The sequence below is a fragment of the Triticum dicoccoides genome, chromosome 4A, assembly GCF_002162155.2.
Source record: "Triticum dicoccoides isolate Atlit2015 ecotype Zavitan chromosome 4A, WEW_v2.0, whole genome shotgun sequence".
In the NCBI taxonomy this organism is placed as follows: Eukaryota; Viridiplantae; Streptophyta; class Magnoliopsida; order Poales; family Poaceae; genus Triticum; species Triticum dicoccoides.
The window spans coordinates 466,803,270-466,824,884 of NC_041386.1; the positions used below are offsets into that span (position 1 = coordinate 466,803,270).

General features: G+C 44.6%; 1 protein-coding gene and 2 long non-coding RNA genes across 29 annotated transcripts in view; 1 reads left to right on the plus strand and 2 right to left on the minus strand.

Annotated features, from left to right (window-relative positions):
• LOC119286224 overlaps positions 1-5,486 on the minus strand; it is a 7,178-nt gene extending 1,692 nt beyond the window's left edge. For 5 of the 27 annotated variants that reach the window (XR_005140315.1, XR_005140316.1, XR_005140323.1 and 2 more), the window contains exons 1-10: positions 4,977-5,486; positions 3,908-4,135; positions 3,712-3,767; positions 3,059-3,131; positions 2,738-2,918; positions 2,530-2,574; positions 2,172-2,372; positions 1,860-2,083; positions 983-1,523; positions 370-778 (exon numbers count right to left, since the gene is read on the minus strand). This is a non-coding gene — a long non-coding RNA (uncharacterized LOC119286224). Of the gene's footprint in view, positions 1-369; positions 779-982; positions 1,524-1,859; positions 2,084-2,171; positions 2,373-2,529; positions 2,575-2,737; positions 2,919-3,058; positions 3,132-3,711; positions 3,768-3,877; positions 4,136-4,976 lie in introns of all 27 variants that reach the window. The other 22 variants (XR_005140329.1, XR_005140328.1, XR_005140326.1 and 19 more) reach the window with 22 other exon arrangements.
• Positions 5,487-6,570: 1,084 nt separating this feature from the next.
• LOC119288979 lies at positions 6,571-7,213 on the minus strand. The gene is made up of 3 exons (XR_005141377.1): positions 7,093-7,213; positions 6,820-6,994; positions 6,571-6,718 (listed from the first exon to the last, which is right to left on the minus strand). It is a non-coding gene; the product is annotated as an uncharacterized LOC119288979 (long non-coding RNA).
• A 7,270-nt stretch (positions 7,214-14,483) lies between these two features.
• Positions 14,484-19,339, plus strand: LOC119286225 (sanguinarine reductase-like). The gene is made up of 9 exons (XM_037565594.1): positions 14,484-14,857; positions 15,533-15,645; positions 15,723-15,776; positions 15,884-15,968; positions 16,476-16,581; positions 18,223-18,309; positions 18,396-18,493; positions 18,597-18,706; positions 18,957-19,339. Exons 1-9 carry the CDS (start codon positions 14,593-14,595, stop codon positions 19,020-19,022), a joined length of 984 nt encoding a protein of 327 aa, XP_037421491.1. The 5' UTR covers positions 14,484-14,592; the 3' UTR covers positions 19,023-19,339.
• The last annotated feature ends 2,276 nt before the right edge of the window (positions 19,340-21,615 follow it).

Below are 21,615 nucleotides of genomic sequence, written 5' to 3' on the forward strand. Positions count from 1 at the left end.
ATTGATGAATGAAAATATATTAAATAATATGCATGAAAATGCTCATGGATTAATTTATCTAGCTTCTATTGTCAAGATAATAGCTCTGCTCTCTTTAGTGGTGAAGTTTTTTCATGATACACGAGATGAACATCGAAATAAAGAAACTGAATTGAGATCTTATTTGGTCTGGCATCCAGGTAAAAGGTGAATGCCATACACCAACAACCATGAACATAAACGTAAATAGAAGCAGCAACAATAAAAAATCCTGATATTACCTACTGCCCCAACAATTTATCCTCATGTTGGATCCATAACAGGGAGGAGAGACGAGAGGCAAGTTGTACCTGAGGCGTACAGGGAGGAGAGACGAGAGGCAAGTTGTACCTGAGGCGTGCATGCGACCAAGGGAACGCACGAACGAATTGATGAAGAACCCAAGGCTCACACGACGCCTCTGCTGCTCCTGCAGCACGCATCCATTTCAACATCATTCTTCACGATGTCAAAGACGAGGGAGAGGCGGCTGCTTGGCCAACGACCAGCCACAACACCTTCACCAACCCGTCTCAACCCCATCTTCCTCCACATCCTGGTCGGCGGCGCCTTCCCGTCACTACTCGACTGATTACATTAGGGTGCGAGACTGCGAATAGACTTGCATGCCGAACTTCACTGCGCTCATACATATTCGAACTTGGTCTTCAAGCAGTTTCACTTGTAGGTGGCCAGAGATTTGCATCAATGTCATATGTTCAACAATCTCTTCAGCGACTGAAATATTCTTATCCATGGGCTGGAAGCAACAAAGTATATCCAATGAATAGTGCTCAAGACATACACAAAAATACGAAGACATGTTCCAGAAAACCAATTCAGTTTGCAAGAAAATTTATTCCACTAACAGAGACCAGAAAAAGAAACAGAATATTTTCAGTTTGCAAACGCATACCAACAAACAAGAACATAGCAACTTGAAGATTAACTGAGGCTTCACTACCTTAAACTGAGGAATAAAATAAAGATATCACAGGGGAAGTTTGGATGTACCCAATTCCTCATAGCCTCCCTTGCCGACCTGTCTCTGGACGACGATGGTGACTCATCAAAGTAAAACAGTACAGTAATCAGGATATCTTACAGTTAACAATGTATAACAAAAAAGAAAACTTATAAATGATAATGTTCTACGACTGAATTTATATTAATGAGAGGCTCATCTAACTTGAAGGGAGAACCAAATTTAACCAATTGAACGGAGAATCAAATTTAACCAATGAGCTAAAGTTGCCTTGAGATGATATATAAAGTATAACCACTGTAAACCAAATCCTTACCGCGGGCTCATTTGGATTCTTTTTAATAGCTGCAGTATTATGAGATGCCCCTTCCTGATATTTTATCTTGTAAAATAGTTCATTGCCTGCAACATGCATAGCGGGTACATTCAGATTCTAGAAGCAGCAGTATTTGCGGACTAATTTGGCATCATAATGATATCATTCACTTATTCCCGAGTAGATCGCATCACCTCCACCCCCCTGCAGGAAACACAGAAAAGCTTTGTCATCTCAAGCATCAGCATGAACTCATTGAAGCACAAGTATAACATCGGAATGAACTGAAGGTTAGCACCACAGATGCACATGTCTAAACTAAAAAATATATAACGCTACTTATGCAAACACCACGGCACCACACAACAATTCAGCTGACGGCTTAGTATTCTTCTGTATCGAACATCTAAAAACTTATTCCCAGATGTCAGTATGTTCTGTAATCAGACGGTGGTCCATTTTATAACAGAGAAATTGCCTCTGTTCTCATCGAAGAACTGCAACATTAACGAAACCAGAGTGTATCAATTTGTGTAGTACCGCTTTAATCCACTCGGATGCTTGCGGATCCGGCTTCAATTCACTCCACACTATTCGGACTACGCCGGCTCGCTGTCCTTGCTATTGGCATCGTCCGCACTGGTGCCGCCGCCATCTAAATTCACCGCCACGTACGAATCTTGCCCTCTCGTCGGCTACCCATGTCAATTCTCTCCTTCAGATCTGAGCTTGCTGGCCCAACTACGTCCGAAAATATTGGCACCCTGCCACAGAGGCGGGGTTAGAACGCCAGATATGGGCAAACACGACACCTACAACCACCGCTACATGCATTCACAAAGAAGGGATCACCTGAAGACCTGATCCACACGGAAATCACCAGGGGCGCCGGAGGCGTGGGAAACGGCGAGCGGAGGCGTCGGGCCCGAGCTCTGGCTTCCAGCCATATAGCATGCAGCTCAGGCAGAGTCGCCCACCTCTCTCAAATATGCAGAAATGAAATAGAAGGCATGTAGTATGAAAGGACCTCAGTTTATTGTGCTTGACATGGTTCTGCAGAAAATACCAAAAACAAAGCTAATGGCAGGCAATGAATATTATCTGCAGAAAACACACCTCCGATCAACATATTCAAGAAAAACTATCTCAAAGGACACATAGAGTCGGATAATTTGCATTAGAACACAAAAAAAAATACAGCATAACAGACCTGGTAATTGGCAATAACCATCCTGGGAGATGAACAGCAACAAAGCTACATCCACCACAAGAAAACAAACATTGGTTAAAATTACATCCAACTCTAAGGGTAATGCTTTTGATAAAAGTATATGAGTATTGAGTTCATGGTTATAAGAAACTACATTCCAAAATAGAGCATATAATTGGAAACCTACATCCAACGCATAGGCACTAACCTCGTTCTCCTAGACGCCTCTGTTTTGGATTCTTTTTAATAGCTGCAGTATTGTGAGATGCCCCTTCCTGATATTAGATTACCTTCTGCTGCCAAAAAAATTTGCATGACCGTGTTGGCCCCATAATCAGGTCTCCCAAAAACAGAATCCTTCATCGGTGCCTTGCTGGACAAGAGTGCAGCTGGTGTAGTGAAAGTTAGCTTTATCAATTTTAAAATTAGCTTTATCAATTTTAAAAAATAATCGACAGTATAATTTTATCCAAAACTCCTGCTTCTCCCTACACCAATATGTCAAATCGATTGAAAGGCTTTTCTTTACCGGAGCTTGCTCTCCAGGGAGTTTCAGTTCATTTCATAGTCATGCTTAAGTTATTTGATGTCCCTTTATGCTCCTGTTTCAAATAAACACTTGTTATGTTGATTTTATGGGTCAGCAGAAGCTTGTGATACATTTAACCACCTCTTCCATTGATAACAATATTATATTTGCTTTCCTAATTCTTCCTTCAAATTTCAGGATTCTGTGTGAAATTTCCAGCTGAATAATAGCAAATCAGAAATAGTCCGAGACACACATGAATTAAATTGCATATAAACCTACCATTTGCCATTAAACGTAATCTCTTATCAGATTTCAAGCTCTAATCAAGAATAAAATTAGATCAATTTGTACAATTTAGAAATTAATATAGAACGGAAGGCATCCAAATTCACAAGCTCTAGAGCACTTGTTTAAGCTGTTCCTATGAGAAAAATAGTACATTGGAGTCCTAGGTGTCAAAACAAAAGAAATTATAGTCCTCCCATCAATTCAATCTCCTAGGTGTAAAGGACAGCATACAAATTGAAGCCAAGATCATCAACTGAACTAATTTCATCTACATCCAGAAGTTAACATTTGAGATGAAAACTAATTTAGTTGAGCCATCATTTTAGAATTAGAAATTTATCAACCTTCATGTAGCAACCTACCTGGTTGGTGAATTTGAATAAGGTTTCCGTGTGCAACCTTCTTAAACGCTCATTATCTGTGCAACACAAACAATCAAACTCAATGCTTCTTCCGACCTCAACAAGCAATGGAAATTACGTATTACGCAATTTTGCACTAAGACGAAAGAAAATACTGAAGCTATACTGGAGAAGAATGCTGAAATTTCAGTGAAACCTCTCTTGAGATCTGCTATATGCGACTCAGGAGCTTCACGCTGCTTGGGTCAGAGCTGCAGTCCATTCTTAGAGCCTGTTCGCAACCTCTCCAATCTCAAAACTCCGCTCCGAGCTGTAGAGGAGACGAGGACCTCAGTTTGAGCCACTCCCTGATTTGTGCTGCCCCTCCCTCCGCTCCGGGAGCCGTAGTTGTGGAGCGGAGAGAACCCGAACAGGTCCTTAAAGCCTGGGCATGCATTAGTGCATCTTTATACCCATGTTCAAAACAACGAAATAGTAAACCATAGAAGATCAACACAGCGCAGGAAATAAATACTTAGACATATATCATCTTCCTTAGACAATAAAAACTGGTAGATTAGATGTCAAGTAGCAACACTCGAGTTCTGGAAGGAGTAGAAATTAAAAACATCACTCTCTCCTGCCCCCACAGACTATCCTACATGTATTTTGGTTCACATAGGAACTGAAATAAATGTCCACGGTCCAGCAAGTAATAATTTGCAGAGGGTTCGACATGTTGAGCATTGGAGTTGAACTACTGTGGAAATTTCCCCGCACAACATCTCTTCACTGTAAATAGGAGAGACAATCTTCAACATAACCAATTGTCTACAACGTTCTGCACCGCAGGATCGGCCAAATATGCAATCCAACTGGAAGGGAAGCTGCTGTAAATACAACACTAACTCCCTGGATGCTAACTGCTCTAGATTCCACCAATGTCGTCAAAGATCACTATCTATTCGACGCTCTGCATCTCATACGCATTTCATTTGACACCTGAGCTTGTGGAAGTTCAGCAGGAGTGACTCACGTCTACGCATATATTGGCATCTATACAGCAGTGACAGTAGCACGAGCTAGCAACAAGCACAAAATAAAGTAGCAAGATAGCAGCAGTACGAGGAGAAGCTCAACAAATGGCTTGGCTTTACAGCCTACAGGTACACTGGGATTTATTTCTCGCTATACAAAACTGCCAGCATTAATCTTCAGAAACTCTATATTGTAATAAATTCAATGACAAGGAGAGAGAGTCAGGAGCAGAGGGGGAAGAAGATCACCTTGGCATCAACCATTGCTCGATGCAGGTGGCCTCAGCATGGTGAGGAAACCGGCACCAGGAATCTCGTCCAGACCGCTCTACCGCCTCCCGTGTCAACGCAGAATAATAGATCGAAATCGCCGCCGCCTTCTCCTCCCACCTGCTCACCGTGCCGCCCTGGCGTGCATCTGAGGCACGGGAGCGCCGTTAGGAAGCAGAGCAGCACGAGAGAGCACGGCAGAAGACAAAGACGACCGGACCAAGGCGCCGGAGCATCGCCGGCGATGAGGAAGTCGACCGCACCGAAACGCTAGACGGGTAAATCCGATGCGGGCAACCACATGAGGATGGGATCGATGAATCGATGCGGTGGATCATATAGAGCGCGAGGAGAGGAAGAGATTGGTAGCCACCACGACGGCGGAGACCGCCAGCGTTCGCCGGAACCGGCCGACGGAGGCGGCGGCGAAAAAAGGGAACGGGAGAGAGAGAAGTGAGAGAGATGGGGGGCATCGGGGTGGAGGGGACGACTCAGGTAACACCTTTTTTTTCTTCTCTATTCGCACAGTAAAAGACAGGTGGATGCAGCGAGGAGGCGCCCATACCGCCACCGTTAAAGGGTTGTATTCATTCCTCTTGGTATGATTATCTTCCGTGTTGCATTAGTTGGAATTCATGGGTTACGTCAGATATTAATTTGAGACCCGGAACCAACTCTTCACTAGCTAAGTGTCCGTGCGTTGCCACGGATTAACAAATATATATATACAAAGAGAAAATTCATGTGACATGAGAGTCAAAGGTCATTTCTATGGGATGATATCTCATGGTCATGATCTAGTAGATACATACATCTCGTCATTGTCTTTCTTCCACACTCCATGTCTGAGCTACCATGCGACATTCGACTTCCTTCTCCCACCATGCATGCTTTTATCTCCTATTTCTCCTACCTTTACCTTACACGACAGTACCAAGTTTCTTGTCCAACTATCATAATCTTCTCCGGTAGGGCACCCCCTTAGATTATTACTGACTTGTACATGTTGCAAATAAGATCAACGAAAATGGATACTAAATTTCTGATGAGAAATGAGAATTCAGGGCAATATCTTCCCAAGACAATAATAATTCCAAGACAATCTTTTTATACCTTCTGTCAACATTGGGACACACATTCCACACAATAAGCAAGCAATGATGTTGATACTTGATTAATTGTCATTATATGTCTACAGTAAAGATAACTTTACTCAAAACTGCCTATCTTAGCCAAATCAACAAATCTCTCTCATTAATGCAATTTTTTTAGAAAACAAATAATAGATTCTTTCCTATCTTAGCCAAATCAACGGATCTCTTTCATTAATGCAATTTGCTTTAGCAAACAAATAATAGATTCTTTCCTACCTTAGCCAAATCAACGGATCTCTCCCATTAATGCAATTTGCTTTAGCAAACAAATAATAGATTCTTTCCTACCTTAGCCAAATCAATGGATCTCTCCCCGGTTCGCTGGGCGCGTTTCGGTGGGTGGGCGTGGGGGTGGGGGTAATTTGATGGAAATAAACCGGTTGAAAATAAACCGGTTGAAAATAAGCGGATCATGTCTCACTCTTCACTTTCTTTACAATAAACTTCAGAATAGCAATCTTGGCGAGTGATCTCGACGGGGTTCAATCGGCGTGGCGCACCGCTGATTCTTCCAGGAGTGGGTGCTGAGAGGAAGGATCCCAAACCTCCATTGTCAATCGGCCAGAGCTGCATCGTCCTTTGGATCAGAGCGTGGACGGGATCAAGACGGTAGGGTTTGAGGAATTTGTAGGACATGAGGGTTTATGGTTGGCAGCACGAGAACTCACCCATATCTTGGCAGACGGCAGGCCCGAGGTGCGGTCGTGTTCATGCTTCGGGAGCTGCCACATGCTGTCCTCGCCGCCATCAGCGACACCACCGCCATCGCCTGTTGCCACCACTTCAGCGCCACGAGCGTGGGACCGAGGGACGAAGGGAAGGGAAGGAAGTGAATTGACGTACCTATGTTTGGTATATATCACACGAGGAATCAAAACTGGATGCACGTGAAAGCATAGAGATGGGAGAGGAGGACAGAGGAAGGGAAGGGCAAGAGGAACCTGAGGATGTGCGATGAAGGAGCGATGCCAAAACATCACAAAGGGGGACCCGTAGCTCGTCACGTAGCGCGGCCGCCTCATTGCCGGCTGCCACCCCGCGCTACCGCCTCCGTGCGCAGGTTCCGTTCATGGAGCGTGAGGAGCGCATGACCTGCCTTCACCGCGGCCTGGTCCTCCCCACTATCGTGAAGCTCGCCCGCATCGCCGCCCCAATTGATCAGGATGACGGATGAAGATCCTGCAACAGCGACGTGGGTGAGGGATGCAGCCGACGATGGAGGGATGATTTTCGTGGCTAAACCCTCCCTATCAAAATAACTACTTAAAAAAGGTAAAGATCGATGCATTAGGAAAATTAGGATTTGGAATTGATTGTCATAAAACAAAATTTTATTAATTGATAACGTGCTATCGGTACATGCTCGTTTATAACGTGTCTAGTTAGGAAACTTTGGAAAGTTAGGAAAGTTTTTATTGTGAGGGTAAAAAAATCAATGTGAGGAGATATGGTGATGGGATATGAGACGAAAATAAACCAGACGGAAATAAACCAGACGAAATATAACCAGACGAAAATAAACCGTGGACGCAATCCTACCAACTGCTCCATTAGGAGTAGAGATATACATCCTCGCTGGAACGTCTATATGCCTGCCACAGTACTTTACCATATACTAGCACAAATGCCCGTGCGTTGCAACGGGCGAAAAATATCGTAAAATTTACTCCCGGTGATAGTACGCGCCATTTCTTATATAGTACAATTCTGATAAACATCAGTAATAAGCTTATACTGTTATCGCCTTTCGAAGTATGAAGTGTGGACGTAAATAAGCCATCCTGACATCCTTCATCTGATAGAAGAGTAGTGGTGCATAGAATAGTCTTGTAATAGGTTTTGTATTTTATATTTCAGAAAAACACAAATATTTCTTCCTTTTATAATAATTAAACAATTCTGAATTATTCGAATTGAAACATGTTTTGAAAATGAACATTTATTCACACATGTTTTTTTCTTGAAAGAGAATTTTTAAAATTTTGTGATCAATATTAAACGATTTTTCTAAAAAGAGTTTGATTTTTTGGTAATTTTGAGTATTTTTAAAAGCATGAACATATTCAAAAGAATGATTTTTTAAGCAAGAACAATTTGAAACACTCCTTATCTTAAAGCAAATCAGACATACTCGGTGTTTGCAATTAAAAATAGGATTATTGGTGTCCATACCGTGTAATATAAAGTTGAGAAAGTCATAGGATGTCCTTTGACGGCGCCTCCTTCAACTTAATACTATCATCGGGTGGAAGAGAAATTGTGTAACTGTTTTTAGCAGGATATACCGACGGTGAAATTGTTGTATACTATTCGAGAGTTTAATAACTAATCAATAAGTTCTTATGTTCCCCATCACAGGTAAATTTCTGATGGATTGTAAAAAAAGGAGAGGTAAATTTCAAGATACAGCGTTGTCAGTTGTCACATTCTCTCTACTCTTTAGTAGAAATATTTTTTTTCCAATATTTCACTCACTTTTACTATTTGTATCTGATGATGTATTCATAAGATGTTGTAGGCTTGAACATTAAACTATATAGTAACAATAAAACAACATCAAGTAATTATATCGGTGCTCATTAAGAAGAAAAACTGCAATCAGTGCTAGCATGGCAACTTCCAGCAGCGTCTGGCAGGTGCAGCCATTAAAAAAAAAGCAAAATCCATAGCAATAATCCCCACCGAGACCACTACTACTGCATGGAGCCGTGGACATCTGCTCCTCTCCTTCCTCTGTTTATCCATCCATCCAGCGCCCTCCCACCCATCAGCGCTGCTCTTCTTCCTGCTCTTCTCTCTATCCGTGGCTCCAGCACACACCACGAGCCCCATCTGATCCACCCCCACCCTCACCCCCATGGCGTTCGTTCTGTTGACCCCATAATTCTCTTCTCCTTCATCGATGTGACCGCCCCCAATCTGCAGCAGCTGGACGATTCGATTTCCCAGGTCGTCTCGCCCGTGAGCTACTTCGCGTTCGTCGGCCGGTTGCGGCACGGCTGCCCATGGGCTCCTGGTGGCCGTGCTTGCACGCGGGGGAGGGGGTTGGCTGAGCCTATGGTGGAGCCGCGAAAGCAGTGGCCTGCTACAGGGTCGAGCTCGGCGGCAGCTTGACGGGGCTGCGTGGATCTGCGTCGGGGTTTCGGGCTCCGGATCGGTGTGGTCGTGTCCAGCTCACCCTCCTCCGACGACGCCTTGCTGCGGCGTTTCGGGCCAGATCTTGGATGTGCGTGCGCCCGACTTGAGTGGCGGCTTGGATCGTGGCCTCTGAAGTGCATCTGCCCTGTGAGCCCCCAATTTTCTCACCCGCGAGAGGACGAGCTGAGGCAGGACGGTGGCGCGGGGGTCTGCAATCCCCGGGGTCGGTCGACAGCCGACACGACACCAGATCGGCCGGCTTACTTCAATCCCAGCGGCGAGGCAGCAACGGGACCGTCCCTGTCCGTCCAAGAAAAACTTTGCCAACTCGGCAAGGACGCACGCACCAGGAGAGGAGTGCCGTGCCCCTCGCGCGCCTGTGCGTCCCGCCCGGCAGTGACTTAGACGCCGGTGAGGTCCTCGCTCCCGGACGCCTCTTCATTTTCTCCTCCTTCCTCTCCGTGCGCTATCCCACTCGCTGCTGCCGCCTAATGCGACGCCCGAGCGTAACGTCGCCTCCCCGCCATGGCTGCCGCCCCTCGCAAGCTTGCGCCGCCGTGGTCCGTGGCTTCGACGCCGGAGAACTCCTCGCTCTGGCCGACTCTCCATGTTTTCCTCCATCTCCACGCATGCCTCCCGCCTCGCTGTCGCCGCCTGATGCGGGCGCCCGAGCACAGCGCTGCCTCCCTGCCATGGCCGCCCCGCCAAGTCAGAAACTTCACCCGTCCACCCAGATCGAGCAGGGGGAGGCCGGCGGACGGGCGGATCGACGCGGGAGGCTTGGTGGTGGCCGGATCCGGGGCGCGGTGGAGCAGAGGATGCGGATCTGGGCAGTGGCGGCCGGATCCCGTCGGAGTCGTGGCCGAAGGCGGGCGGCGCGGCTGCCGGCGAAGCTCGGGGCGGCCATGGTGGCGCTGCAATGAGAGGGGGAGAGAGATGGTGAGAGGGAGGGAGGAAGGAGAGGGAGGAGGAGAAGGCAGGGGGGCCACGTGACCTGGTCGCGGCGGCGGTGATCTCCGATGAGGCCGGCCGGCGTGGCGTGGCGGCGGAGGAAGGCGGGGTCGGGGCGAGCGCGTGGCGCGGAGCCGAGCTCCCTGGCTCGGGCGCACGCGTTTCTGCCCCAAAAAGGACTGCGGGTTGAATAGAAACAAATACGGGGTCGTTTTTGTAAAAACAAAGCGTTTTGTTAGATACCCACTTAAAAGTAGGACTGCGGGTTCATTTCTGATAAACCGAGGGACTTTTTTGCAAAAAGGGCAGCGACGTACGACCAGAAGCGATCGGTGATTTATTAGTAGGTAAAGATAAAGATAAAGATAGAACGACCCCTTTTTGAACCAGTCTTCATCAAATTTTCATCTGGATAATATTTAGCGCTAAGGACCCGAGCACATCAAGAGTCCGGGTTCTGGAAAAGTCGTCAACACTGTTTTGCTAACATAGCAAAATTAAACTGTGTAGGTCCCTAAACCCCAATCCCCTTCTGCTTTGACAATGCTGCGCTTACTGATAAATAAAAGTGGCGCCTGCTACGGATCAACCAACTTATTTTCCAGAGAAATCAGTCGGGTCCTGGCCCGTCAGCTACAACGCTGGTAACTCGTTGGATTCAGTCAACGCCCTCTCGCGGGCTCGTCCCTGCTGTCATCGCAGCCACACGCGAGCAACCAAAGCGTGTCGTCGTTGGAAGCAGCGCCACAGGAGGAGTCGCACCATGCCAGTACGCCACCACCTCACCGGCAGCGCAGCCATGCTCCACCACCGGCAACGCTTCGCTGCAGCGCCAACACCGGTGTGGCGCTGCTCCATCGCAGCACCCGACGACCACCGGCGATGCTTCACTGTAGCGCCAAAGCTGGCATGGCGGTGCTCCATCGCAGCACCCTACGACCGCCGGCGATGTTCCAGTGCAGCGGCGCACCCGGCGCGGCGGGTCCATCGCTCCACCAGATGGCCGCCGGTGAAGCTTCATTGCAACACGACCATCGGCACGACAGTGCTCCATAGCAGCACGACGACGACGGAGAGCTGCGACGAAGCACGATGCGGCGGTGGAGGTTGCGACGCAGCACGACGGCGCTCCATAGCAACATGACGACGACAACGAGGTGCTGCGACGAAAGCACGATGTGGCGGCGAGGCTGCGACGCAGCACAGCGGCGCTCCATAGCAACACGACGACGACGAGGTGCCGCGACGAAGCACGAGGCGACGGCGGAGGCGGCGACGCAGCATGGCGGCGCTCCATAGCAGCACGGCGACGACGGGGTGCTGCGACGAAGCACGAGGCGGCGGCCGGCGGCGGAGGCAGCGACGAGATGCTCCAACGAGCGTGCGTGGGGATGAGAGGGGATCGCGGTGTGGTGGTTGCTGTCATGGCCGCATGCCATCCTTTGGCCTGCAGCAGCGATGGCTGTTGTCATGGCTGCAGCTGCGGTGCTGAGTTCTATGGCGAGGGCCGGTGAGAGAGATGAGGAAAAGAAAAAGCGACTGAAGAGATGCGAGGGGAGGGGAGAGGATAAGGTTGGGGATGAAGCGGTGGATGAACCCCGCAGGTCACGTGTCGTGTTGGAGAGGAGGTTTACGTGAGTTGAAAATCAACCGGATGATTTTAAACATTTCCCTAAATAAAATGTTGGAATTTGTTTCGCCAAATTCCTACGAGTTTCAGGTTTAAAATGGACTTTTTCCGGACGAACTAGTAAGTGTGCACGTGCAACGCACGTCTAGACTAATATGACAATTATATGTTAAAGTTTGTATGCAAAAGGATAATCTAATAACAGCAAGAAATATTTAAAATGAATTGTTGTATACAAAAGGTTGATTTTTCACCAAAGAAAAGGTATTGCATTCATGTTTCAAACCATTAGTACCCTTTTTATTATATGAATCTTGAATAACATGTTCAAGTACTCAGTTACAATCACTATTTAATGTTTCAATCTACTCAAGATCTACATCTATTGTTAGTAATATGATTATTCTCTTACAAGTCGAACTTCTCATAATCATCTTTCTATTTTGCCGTCGTCATCGTCTCAACCAACGCCATTGAGTATCACATCTCTATGGAGTACGGGAACAACCACTCTGACCTGTGGTGTACATGGCGAGCTTCTTCAAATAGAAGGCCAACAAGAATGTCACTCCGAGCATAAGTTTGGTTGCTTAGCGGACATCCCAGAAATTAGAAATAGATTCCTAACTCACCTACAAGTCAGGCTAGAGTTCCAAGGAATACTGCAATGTGACCATTAAATTAAATAATTGAATAAATACTGTAATATGAAGATTAAAAGTGAACTATGAAGACAAAAATTAGTTAATGCTTGCTGAGCTTGGGTTAGGTAGTTGCATTTTCAATACCAGCTATCATATGGATAACCGCATACCAGGAAGAGAAAGAGGAAGTGACTCAACAACAATAATTGGCCTTAAATAACAACAATCTCTTCCCACTCAAAACTTCTGTCCTTTTAGCCTGCCAAAAAGAAATTTTCAACTTACAATTATCGATTTTGACTAAATTTCAGTTGATGACTACAATGGCAAGTGGATGTGTAGTAGTAGTAGAGCCATGGTTCCTAAACATGCCATGCGATCCGAGTATATAGTCTTCGATGTCGATATCTTTTAATCAACATGGCAAAACCTTGCATCACAACTCGACACCTCTCTGTGAAAAGAGTACAGGCTAGCCAACAAATAACATATCAGAGGTGGTTAGACAGGTATTGAAGAAGAGAATCGTTTTTATTGGATAGTATGGTAAGATAACATAAAGCCTAGAGAATCATAATATTCCCCTCAATTGTTACCACAATATTGAAGAACCATGTACTGACTATGAAGTATTGGTCGATACTAAAAGATGAAGTTGTATAGTAGAGGAACAACAGTCAAACCTGTTAAACACAAGATAAGTACAGAAGGACCTATAGACAGAACGTCTTGCAAACTGGACGATGTATTGTTACATAAATAGCCAAAATGACTGCATGACTATATGTAAAAACTGCACAATGGAAGTTCCATAATTCAGTCACAAGAAAACTTCGGCAAACCAACATTTAGTTATTTAAATAAAAGTTCAGCTTATTTACTACAGAAGTGGCGCTTGGATTAAGTATTTTAAAAACATGCATGCAAGGCTGCCAATACCCATCGGCAGGCCAACATATAAGAACAAATCTTGTATTGCAGATATTCATAGAAGCATGTACTGAATTTTCTGTGCAGGAAATGATTTGCAGTAGATTGTCAAAGAGATTCTGTAGAGTCCTTACATTCAAATAGTCTAAAAACTAACATAAAAATGCAGTAATCCATTGGCATAATGCACTCCATAAAATCATATTGTACATTTTAGGATTGAGCTAAAAAAAGGAGAAACAATAAAATCATATTGTACAAGATGCTGATCCTCAATCAATAACAGATCAAATGATATTCAAATCCTTTTTAGGAAATAAAAAATAATACTTACCTGCAGAAAAACAATGGATCGACACTCGAAATTGAACTCAGTATATTCTCATCTTCAAATGAATGCAGAAATAAATACTGTGTAGGTTTTGAAGTACAATGATGCTTAAATCAGATCTCTTTTCTCTTGCAACAAACAAACAGCTTTCGAAGATATATTCTTGATTCATCGGCAAGCTTCGAAACAAAATTCAATTTATTCCCATTGAAAGTTGGATGCAAAATGTGTGATTTTCCATCTCTGCATATGAGGGCATAACCTAAAACAATGCACCTAGGAACATAAGAAAGATCAACGGCGAAGCATTTATTCTTCTTCTTTCTAAAGGCCAAAGGCACTCCATGAACTCAGACTCTGCATGCAGTTCCAGCGGAAAGGAAAAGCACGAAAGCTGCCTCTAAAAGCCTCCCGCTTGAAGGGTCAATAAGAATTAAGAAAGGATTTCCTCCTGCAGTATAATAGAGAACCTGATGGGCGGATGCAGAACCTGAATGGTTTTTGTTCATCTGCATAACACATGCACTGCAGTTTATGAGAAACCCCAACAAAATTATAGGAGTATCACCCAAGAGAGGCATGAGCTAGCGCACATTTGCGACCGAAAATAATAGATGCGCCGACCCAGACACGAGTCAAAGCACATGAAACGGTCTATAATAAAGAACGAAGAATTCGACCTGTATATCTGTGAACCGCGCCGCACGTCCCGGACCACTCCCCCTCGCCGCCAAGCTCCCCGTTATCTCCCCTCTCGCTCTCGCCTCAAAAGTTTCCAGAGCCCCCCTCCCCTGGTCCCTCGCGGCCATCTCCAACAATGGCGACGGCTCACCTCAGCCCGGCGCTCGCGGTCTCATCGTCGCGCCACCCAACCTCCAAACACGGCCAGCCGCCCATCTTCGCGCAGCCAGGCGGCACAGCGGTGCTGCGGTCTTGCTCGCTTCCCTTGCCCTCGAGACTTGCCGCGTCGGGTCGAGGTGGGTGGCGGCTCGCGGCGGCAGTGGAGCCCAGGACCGCGCAGCAGGAAAAGGCCGATGCCTCCTCGAGGCTGGTCCTCGTCGTCGGCGGAACCGGCGGCGTAGGTAGGAGATCAGCTCCTCTTCGCTGCTCTTAATTGCTTATATTCTTTTCTCGAGAAAACCTCCGTACATTGTTGGTATCCACGGATGAGTTCGTAGCGACGGGTGTCAGCTCATAATTCGATTAAGAAATTACTGAAGCCTGCCTCTCTTTTTCTGTATTGTATAAACTATTTTTAGTTTGTGAGAGGAACAAGATTGTTGGGTGTGTCCTCGAAAGGTCAACTTCGACACAAAATGGCGTGGCAGCCCGCCTAATAACTGTCAGTTGTTTTGTGCGTCTGTTTCACCCAAAATTCACCTGTAACCAGCTGCGATTTCTTTCTCTTCCCTACAATTTTTGTTTGCCATCAGGAGTTTTGTGCAAGCGATCTAAACATGCTAGTATTCTATAGGTATACTCCTTTCTGCTTTGCATCTCATGTCAGTCTGATATACTCCCTCCGTTCCTAAATATTTGTCTTTTTAGAGATCTCAAATGGTTACCACACACGGATGTACATAGACATATTTTAGAGTGTAGATTCACTCATTTTGCTCCGTATGTAGTCACTTGTTGAAATCTCTAGAAAGACAAATATTTAAGAACGGAGGGAGTATATTACTATCCTGCAGTTACAGTTTTCACAGTTACTTGACGAATTTGGGCTAGATATTGATCGTGTAGGATCCTTGTAGGTCAATTGCTGGTAGCATCTTTGCTGAGCAGGAAAATTAAGACAAGGCTGCTCCTAAGAAACCCTGAAAAGGCAGCGTTCTTATTTGGCAAGCAGGATGAGAGTGTTTTGCAGGTAATCTTACATCAACAGCTTCAGCATTCTATTTTCTCCAAACTGTGACTTCCTTATACGAGTCTCCTCTTTTACAGGTTTATGAAGCGGACACGAGAAATGTTGACAGTTTGAATCCAGAAATGTTTGAGGTTGCTCTCTTCTACTTATTTATTTTGAAGCTGAATCCATGCATAATTCTTCGACCATCTATGTATGCATAATTGAATAAATCAAAATATAGGGTCTATTTTCATAGGGAGTTACACATGTGGTATGTACTACTGGGACTACAGCATTTCCATCAAAACGCTGGGATGGGGATAACACTCCTGAACGTGTCGGTACGTACTGCCCAAGATTCTGCACTTAACTTAGGTCTACTGAAATTGATTATCCGTTTACCGTATGGCAATCCAAAGATTTGGGGCAAGGATAATCCTGGGAGCCTATAAATCTCTCCCGTTCCCTGTAATGGTTCTGGAACTGATGTATTTCCGTTGTTATGCAATGGAAAGGGGGTTAGCCCGGTTCAAAAAAAAAAAAGTCTTCCGCTGTGGAGAAAATAAATATCGAATTGTGACAGTTGCAGAATGCTGATGAGTAATAAATTGTAAGAAAATTGAAATCTCAACATTCATTTTCAGAGCTTATTATGCAATTTTTTTAATCATGAACATGCTTATGGCACATCACTTGCCATTCGTGGCCCAGAAGTGTTTATTCAATTGTTGTAAATTGATAGGGCCAGATCCATCTTTAGCTCATGTATAGCACTAGTTATGAACTCATGGGTGTGGATACAATGTTCTATCACTTATTACAGATGACATGCTATTTAACGTGTCTAGATTGGGATGGCGTCCGAAATTTTGTGAGTGCCATGCCACAGACGGTCAAGAGACTGGTTTTGGTGTCATCGATTGGTGTTACAAAATATAATGAAATACCATGGAGGTATACTTTATAACTCTGATGAAGAACTATGGCATTGTACAATTGATACATATTACTATGTCTAAGTTGTGGAACTTGTGATGAGGAACAATAGAGAGAGGGAAAAGAAAAAGAAAATCAGAAGTCAAACCCATTTGACTACTTCCAGATACTCCCTCCGGTCCTTTTTACTCCGCATATTAGATTTGTGTCAAGTCAAACTTTGCAAAGCTTGACCAAATTTATATTAAAAAATATCAACATCTACAATATCAAATATATATACTATGAAACTACATTTTGTAATGAATCTAATAATGTTGATTTAGCATTTTGAATGTTGATACTTTTTTCTATAAGTTTGGTCAAATTAGAGATATTTGACTTCGGATAAAACTTATATGCAGACTAAAAAGGACCGGAGGGAGTACTTTCTACTCCAGCCTAATATTTGCTTGTTTTCTTAGCTTTAGCCACTGTTTTCTAGTCTTCTAGCTCTGAGTAGAATGCTAAATTTTAAGTACTCCCTGCGATCCATATTAATTGTCGCTCAAATGGATGTATCTAGAACTGAAATACGTCTAGATACATCTGTTTTAGCGACAAGTAATATGGATCGGAGGGAGTAATGTTTTCTAGAGTGTTTTAGGTATAACTAGAAGTTGAGTTGTGAAGGCTTCACAAAGCCTATAAATAGAGGTCCCCTCCTCTAGTTTGTAACCTGGCTATGTACCCCACTATCTATAATAAAACTTGGTGTTCTTATCAAAGATCTTGGACTAGATCTTGTGCTCTAGGAGTTTTGGACTGAACTTCTGCTGCTAAATTGGCCTATATTCACCTCTAGAGCGATATCTAGCGCATCATGTTGAAGTAGTTCCTTTAACACTAGTGCTGTACACTTTGTAGCAGCAAGGTGGAGTTGTTCCTCCACAACCGTGTGCTGCTTCAACTTGTCATCAATTGTTATGTGGACCAGCCCATCAAACGTGGAGTCTTATCCCTTAATTAGTTTCCTGGTTGATTAAGCATCTCTGTTAGGAAAGAGTCCACTCAGTTTAGAGATTGTATTGGAGTTTAAATAGATTTACCGGCTTGTTGGCCAAGGCTTGTCTGTTATATAAAGTGTCCGACCCCTCTCAATAAAGAAGAGAAGAAAATTGTCGTTTACTTTCATCTACTTTTGAGTAATTAGGGTTAGGTCAGTAGTATATTCTTCCATCAATTGCCTCGAAACAAAAGTTTTTTATATTTCTTGTGATATCCTGAAATTAGACATTTTCCTAAAGTGCCACAACCTGTTTATAGATGCAAAATTTACTTTAGTAATTACTTTCTGTTACTGTTAGCCAGTGTATGTTTTAGTGTAAGACATGCATGCTTGTTTTTTCAATTTAAGTCTCTGTGCATTTTACTTGGATATTTAGTTCTGATTTAGCTTTACACCGGTTTCTTTATCATGCACTCCATCCGTTCACTATTATAAGATGTTCTAACATTTTTCTAAATCAGATGTATGTAGACAAGTTTTGGCGTGTTTGTTCACTCATTTCAGTTCATATGTAGTCTATATTGAAATATCTAAAACATCTTATAATAGTGAATTGAGGGAGTACAATATAAATCTGTTTATCCTTACCTCATACTAGTACGCATTTGCAGTATTATGAACCTCTTTGGTGTGCTTAAATACAAGAAGATGGCAGAGGACTTTGTCCGCAATTCAGGCATACCTTTCACGATCATCAGGTTAATTATTATGTACATACAAGGAATAATCCATGGGCTCATTCATGGACATGTTCTTTTTCTGATATGATACTAGCTGGTTGCAGGCCGGGGAGATTAACAGATGGGCCCTACACTTCCTATGACCTGAACACACTTGTTAAGGCTACAGCTGGAGAAAGACGAGCAGTTGAGATAGGCCAAGGTCCCTCTCCATTTGATGATGAACTACTGCTCTTACTAAGCTCTTTTACGCTCGTAACACTTGGTCATTATCTTATTTCGAAAGGATTGTCTTATCTTATTAGGTGACAAGCTTGTGGGAGAAGCGAGCAGATTGGTGGTGGCAGAAGCATGTATCCAAGCTTTGGATATTGAATCTACCCAAGGAAAAATATACGAGATTAGTTCGGTGAAGGTACTCATGCATGCTTCAGACGTGATGTTAACTTGTGCTTTAAACCTTTGCTTGCATTGTCTATTTATTTTTATCCTGCTATTCAGTTGGACTCACGGCGTGAATTTTGTAGCCAACTAGCGTTACACGTCAGACCTTGCTCGAAATGAATCGTTGTTTATTTTCCTACTTACCAATTGAAATTTCCTCTTCTTCCGACTGATATGCCTTTTTTTGTCGAATGACTGATATGGCAAATGATGTGGCGCAGGGCGAAGGACCTGGGAGCGACCAGGAGAAATGGAAGCAACTATTTGCAGCTGCTGAATCGAACTAGTGGCACTCTGAAGCACAGAGTGCAGTGCATTTTAATTTATATACACTGTAGTGGAATTCCATACAAGGGCAGTAGCGGTCCAGTACATACATAGGTGCAGAGTTGTCATTGTCGCGGGATCTGGAAACGACTCGCAAACAATCGAGCATAGTACTATGTGCCTTATCCAAGCTATGCGCTCAGGCTTAAAAATGGGAGAATATCATACGGATACCGATATTCGGTGGAAACCGGTATGTTTGTCCTTTTTGTTTAGCGACTCATGGGCTGAATTTGGATACAGATTTCTGTGTGAATAGTAGATATTTTACATTGTATAGAGGTTTCGTCATTTAATTCCGGTCGAAGGGAGTATATTTTTTCTTTTTGCCTTGCGAGGATAATACTAGTAGATAGATGTTCTTTGTTTTTTGAGAAACATAGTAAGGGCATCTCCAATGGTGACTCTCAAACCGCCCCTATCCGTCTGGACAGTGCGGTCAAGACGGATAGAGGCGGTTTGAGGGCGGACCGCGCGGTCCGGATGTTCTTTTTCCCGCAAACCGGAAGCAAGCGGTGGGCTTTGCGTCTGGATTGCTGTCACTTCCGCATTTGACAACTCTGGCTCACCCAAAATTATTCCTTGCCTGTGCCTTTTTGTAACACCCACGATGCGATTATATCTTCCACATGTCGGAGCATGACTTAGAGGCATAACCGCATAGTAGGCATGTCGTAAGAGAGGTAATCTTTACACATCCCATGTACTGAATGAGAAGGAGATAAAGAGTTGGCTTACAATCGTCACTCCACACAATACATAAATATAGCATTACATCATCTAGAAAAAAATCAAGATCCGACTACGGAATCGAAATAAAGACAACCCCAAATGCATAGATCCCCGATCGTCCCAACTGGGCTCCACTACTGATCGTCCGGAAAGGAAACGTAATAACGTCCCGAATCCTCGTCGAACTCCCACTTGAGTTCGGTCGCGTCCCCTGCACTGGCATCATCGGCACCTGCATTTGGTTTTGGAAGTAAACTGTGAGTCACGGGGACTCAGCAATCTCACACCCTCGCGATCAAGACTATTTAAACTTATGGGTAGGAAAGGTAGTGAGGTGGAGCTGCAGCAAACATTAGCATATATGGTGGCTAACTTACGCAAATGAGAGCAAGAAGAGAAGCAAAACACGGTCGAGAAGCTACAAAGATCAAGAAGTGATCCTGAAACTACTTACGTTCAAGCATAACACGAGACCGTGTTCTCTTCCCGGACTCCGCCGAAAAGAGACCATCATGGCTACACACGCGATTGATTCATTTTAATTAAGTTAAGTGACAAGTTTTCTACAACCGGATATTAACAAATTTCCATCTGCCCATAACCGCGGGCACGGCTTTCGAAAGTTCAAAACCCTGCAGGGGTGTCCCAACTTAACCCATCACGAGCTCTCACGGTCAACGAAGAATATTCCTTCTCCTAGGAAGACCCGGTCAGACTCGGAATCCCGGTTACAAGACATCTCGACAATGGTAAAACAAGACCAGCAAAGCCGCCCGAATGTGCCGACAAATCCCGATAGGAGCTGCACATATCTCGTTCTCAGGGCACACCGGATGAGCCAGACGTCGGGTTGGCATAGACCCTGGTTGCCCAGGGGCCGCCAGACATCGCTCAGGTTGGACCAACACTTAGAGAAGCACTGGCCCGAGGGGGGGGGGGTTAAAATAAAGATGACCCTTGAGTCTGCGAAACCCAAGGGAAAAAGGCTTAGGTGACAAATGGTAAAACGAAGGTTGGGCCTTGCTGGAAGAGTTTTATTCAAGGTGAACTGTCAAGGGGGTCCCATAACACCCAACCGCGTAAGGAACGCAAAATCAAGGAACATAACACCGGTATGACGGAAACTAGGGCGGTAAGAGTGGAACAAAACTCCAGGCATAAGGCCGAGCCTTCCACACTTTATCAAGTATATAGGTGCATTAAAGTAAATAAGATATAATAATGATATCCCAACAATAAACATGTTCCAACAAGGAACAAACTCCATCTTCACCTGCAACTAGTAACGCTATAAGAGGGCCTGAGCAAAGCGGTAACATAGCCAAACAACGGTTTGCTGGGAAAGGTGGGTTAGAGGCTTGACATGGCAATATGGGAGGCATGATAAAGCATGTGGTAGGTATCACGGCATAACAGTAGAACGATCAACTAGCAAGCAAAGATAGAAGTGATTTCGGGGGTATGGTCATCTTGCCTACAAAGTTCTCCGAGTTGACGTAAGCTTGATCCTTGTAAGCGTACTCAACGGGTTCCTCGATCACGTACTCGTCTCCCGGCTCTACCCAAAGCAAGAAAACAAGCAAAGGACCAACAATCAATCACAGTGCAATGCGCAAGCAACATAATGCAAAACATGGCATGATATGCGGGATGTGATATGCAATGCATGTGCATGCTTCGAAAAGGAAATATTGAACCAGGCCTTAACTTGGGAAACCAAGTGTGCTGCTAGAAAGATGAGTTGCTTTCGGTCGAAATCGATATAAAGATCACCGGAATCGGATGCATGGTTTGCAAATGGCAAGCTGAAAGGATCGATAT

Coding starts and splice junctions, on each gene's coding strand:
- LOC119286225 (XM_037565594.1), top strand. CDS start 14,593: ATGGCGACGGCTCACCTCAGCCCGGCGCTCGCGGTCTCATCGTCGCGC. Junction 15,777..15,883: donor TGAATCCAGAAATGTTTGAG/GTTGCTCTCTTC, acceptor CTATTTTCATAG/GGAGTTACACATGTGGTATG. Junction 18,494..18,596: donor AGCAGTTGAGATAGGCCAAG/GTCCCTCTCCAT, acceptor TTATCTTATTAG/GTGACAAGCTTGTGGGAGAA.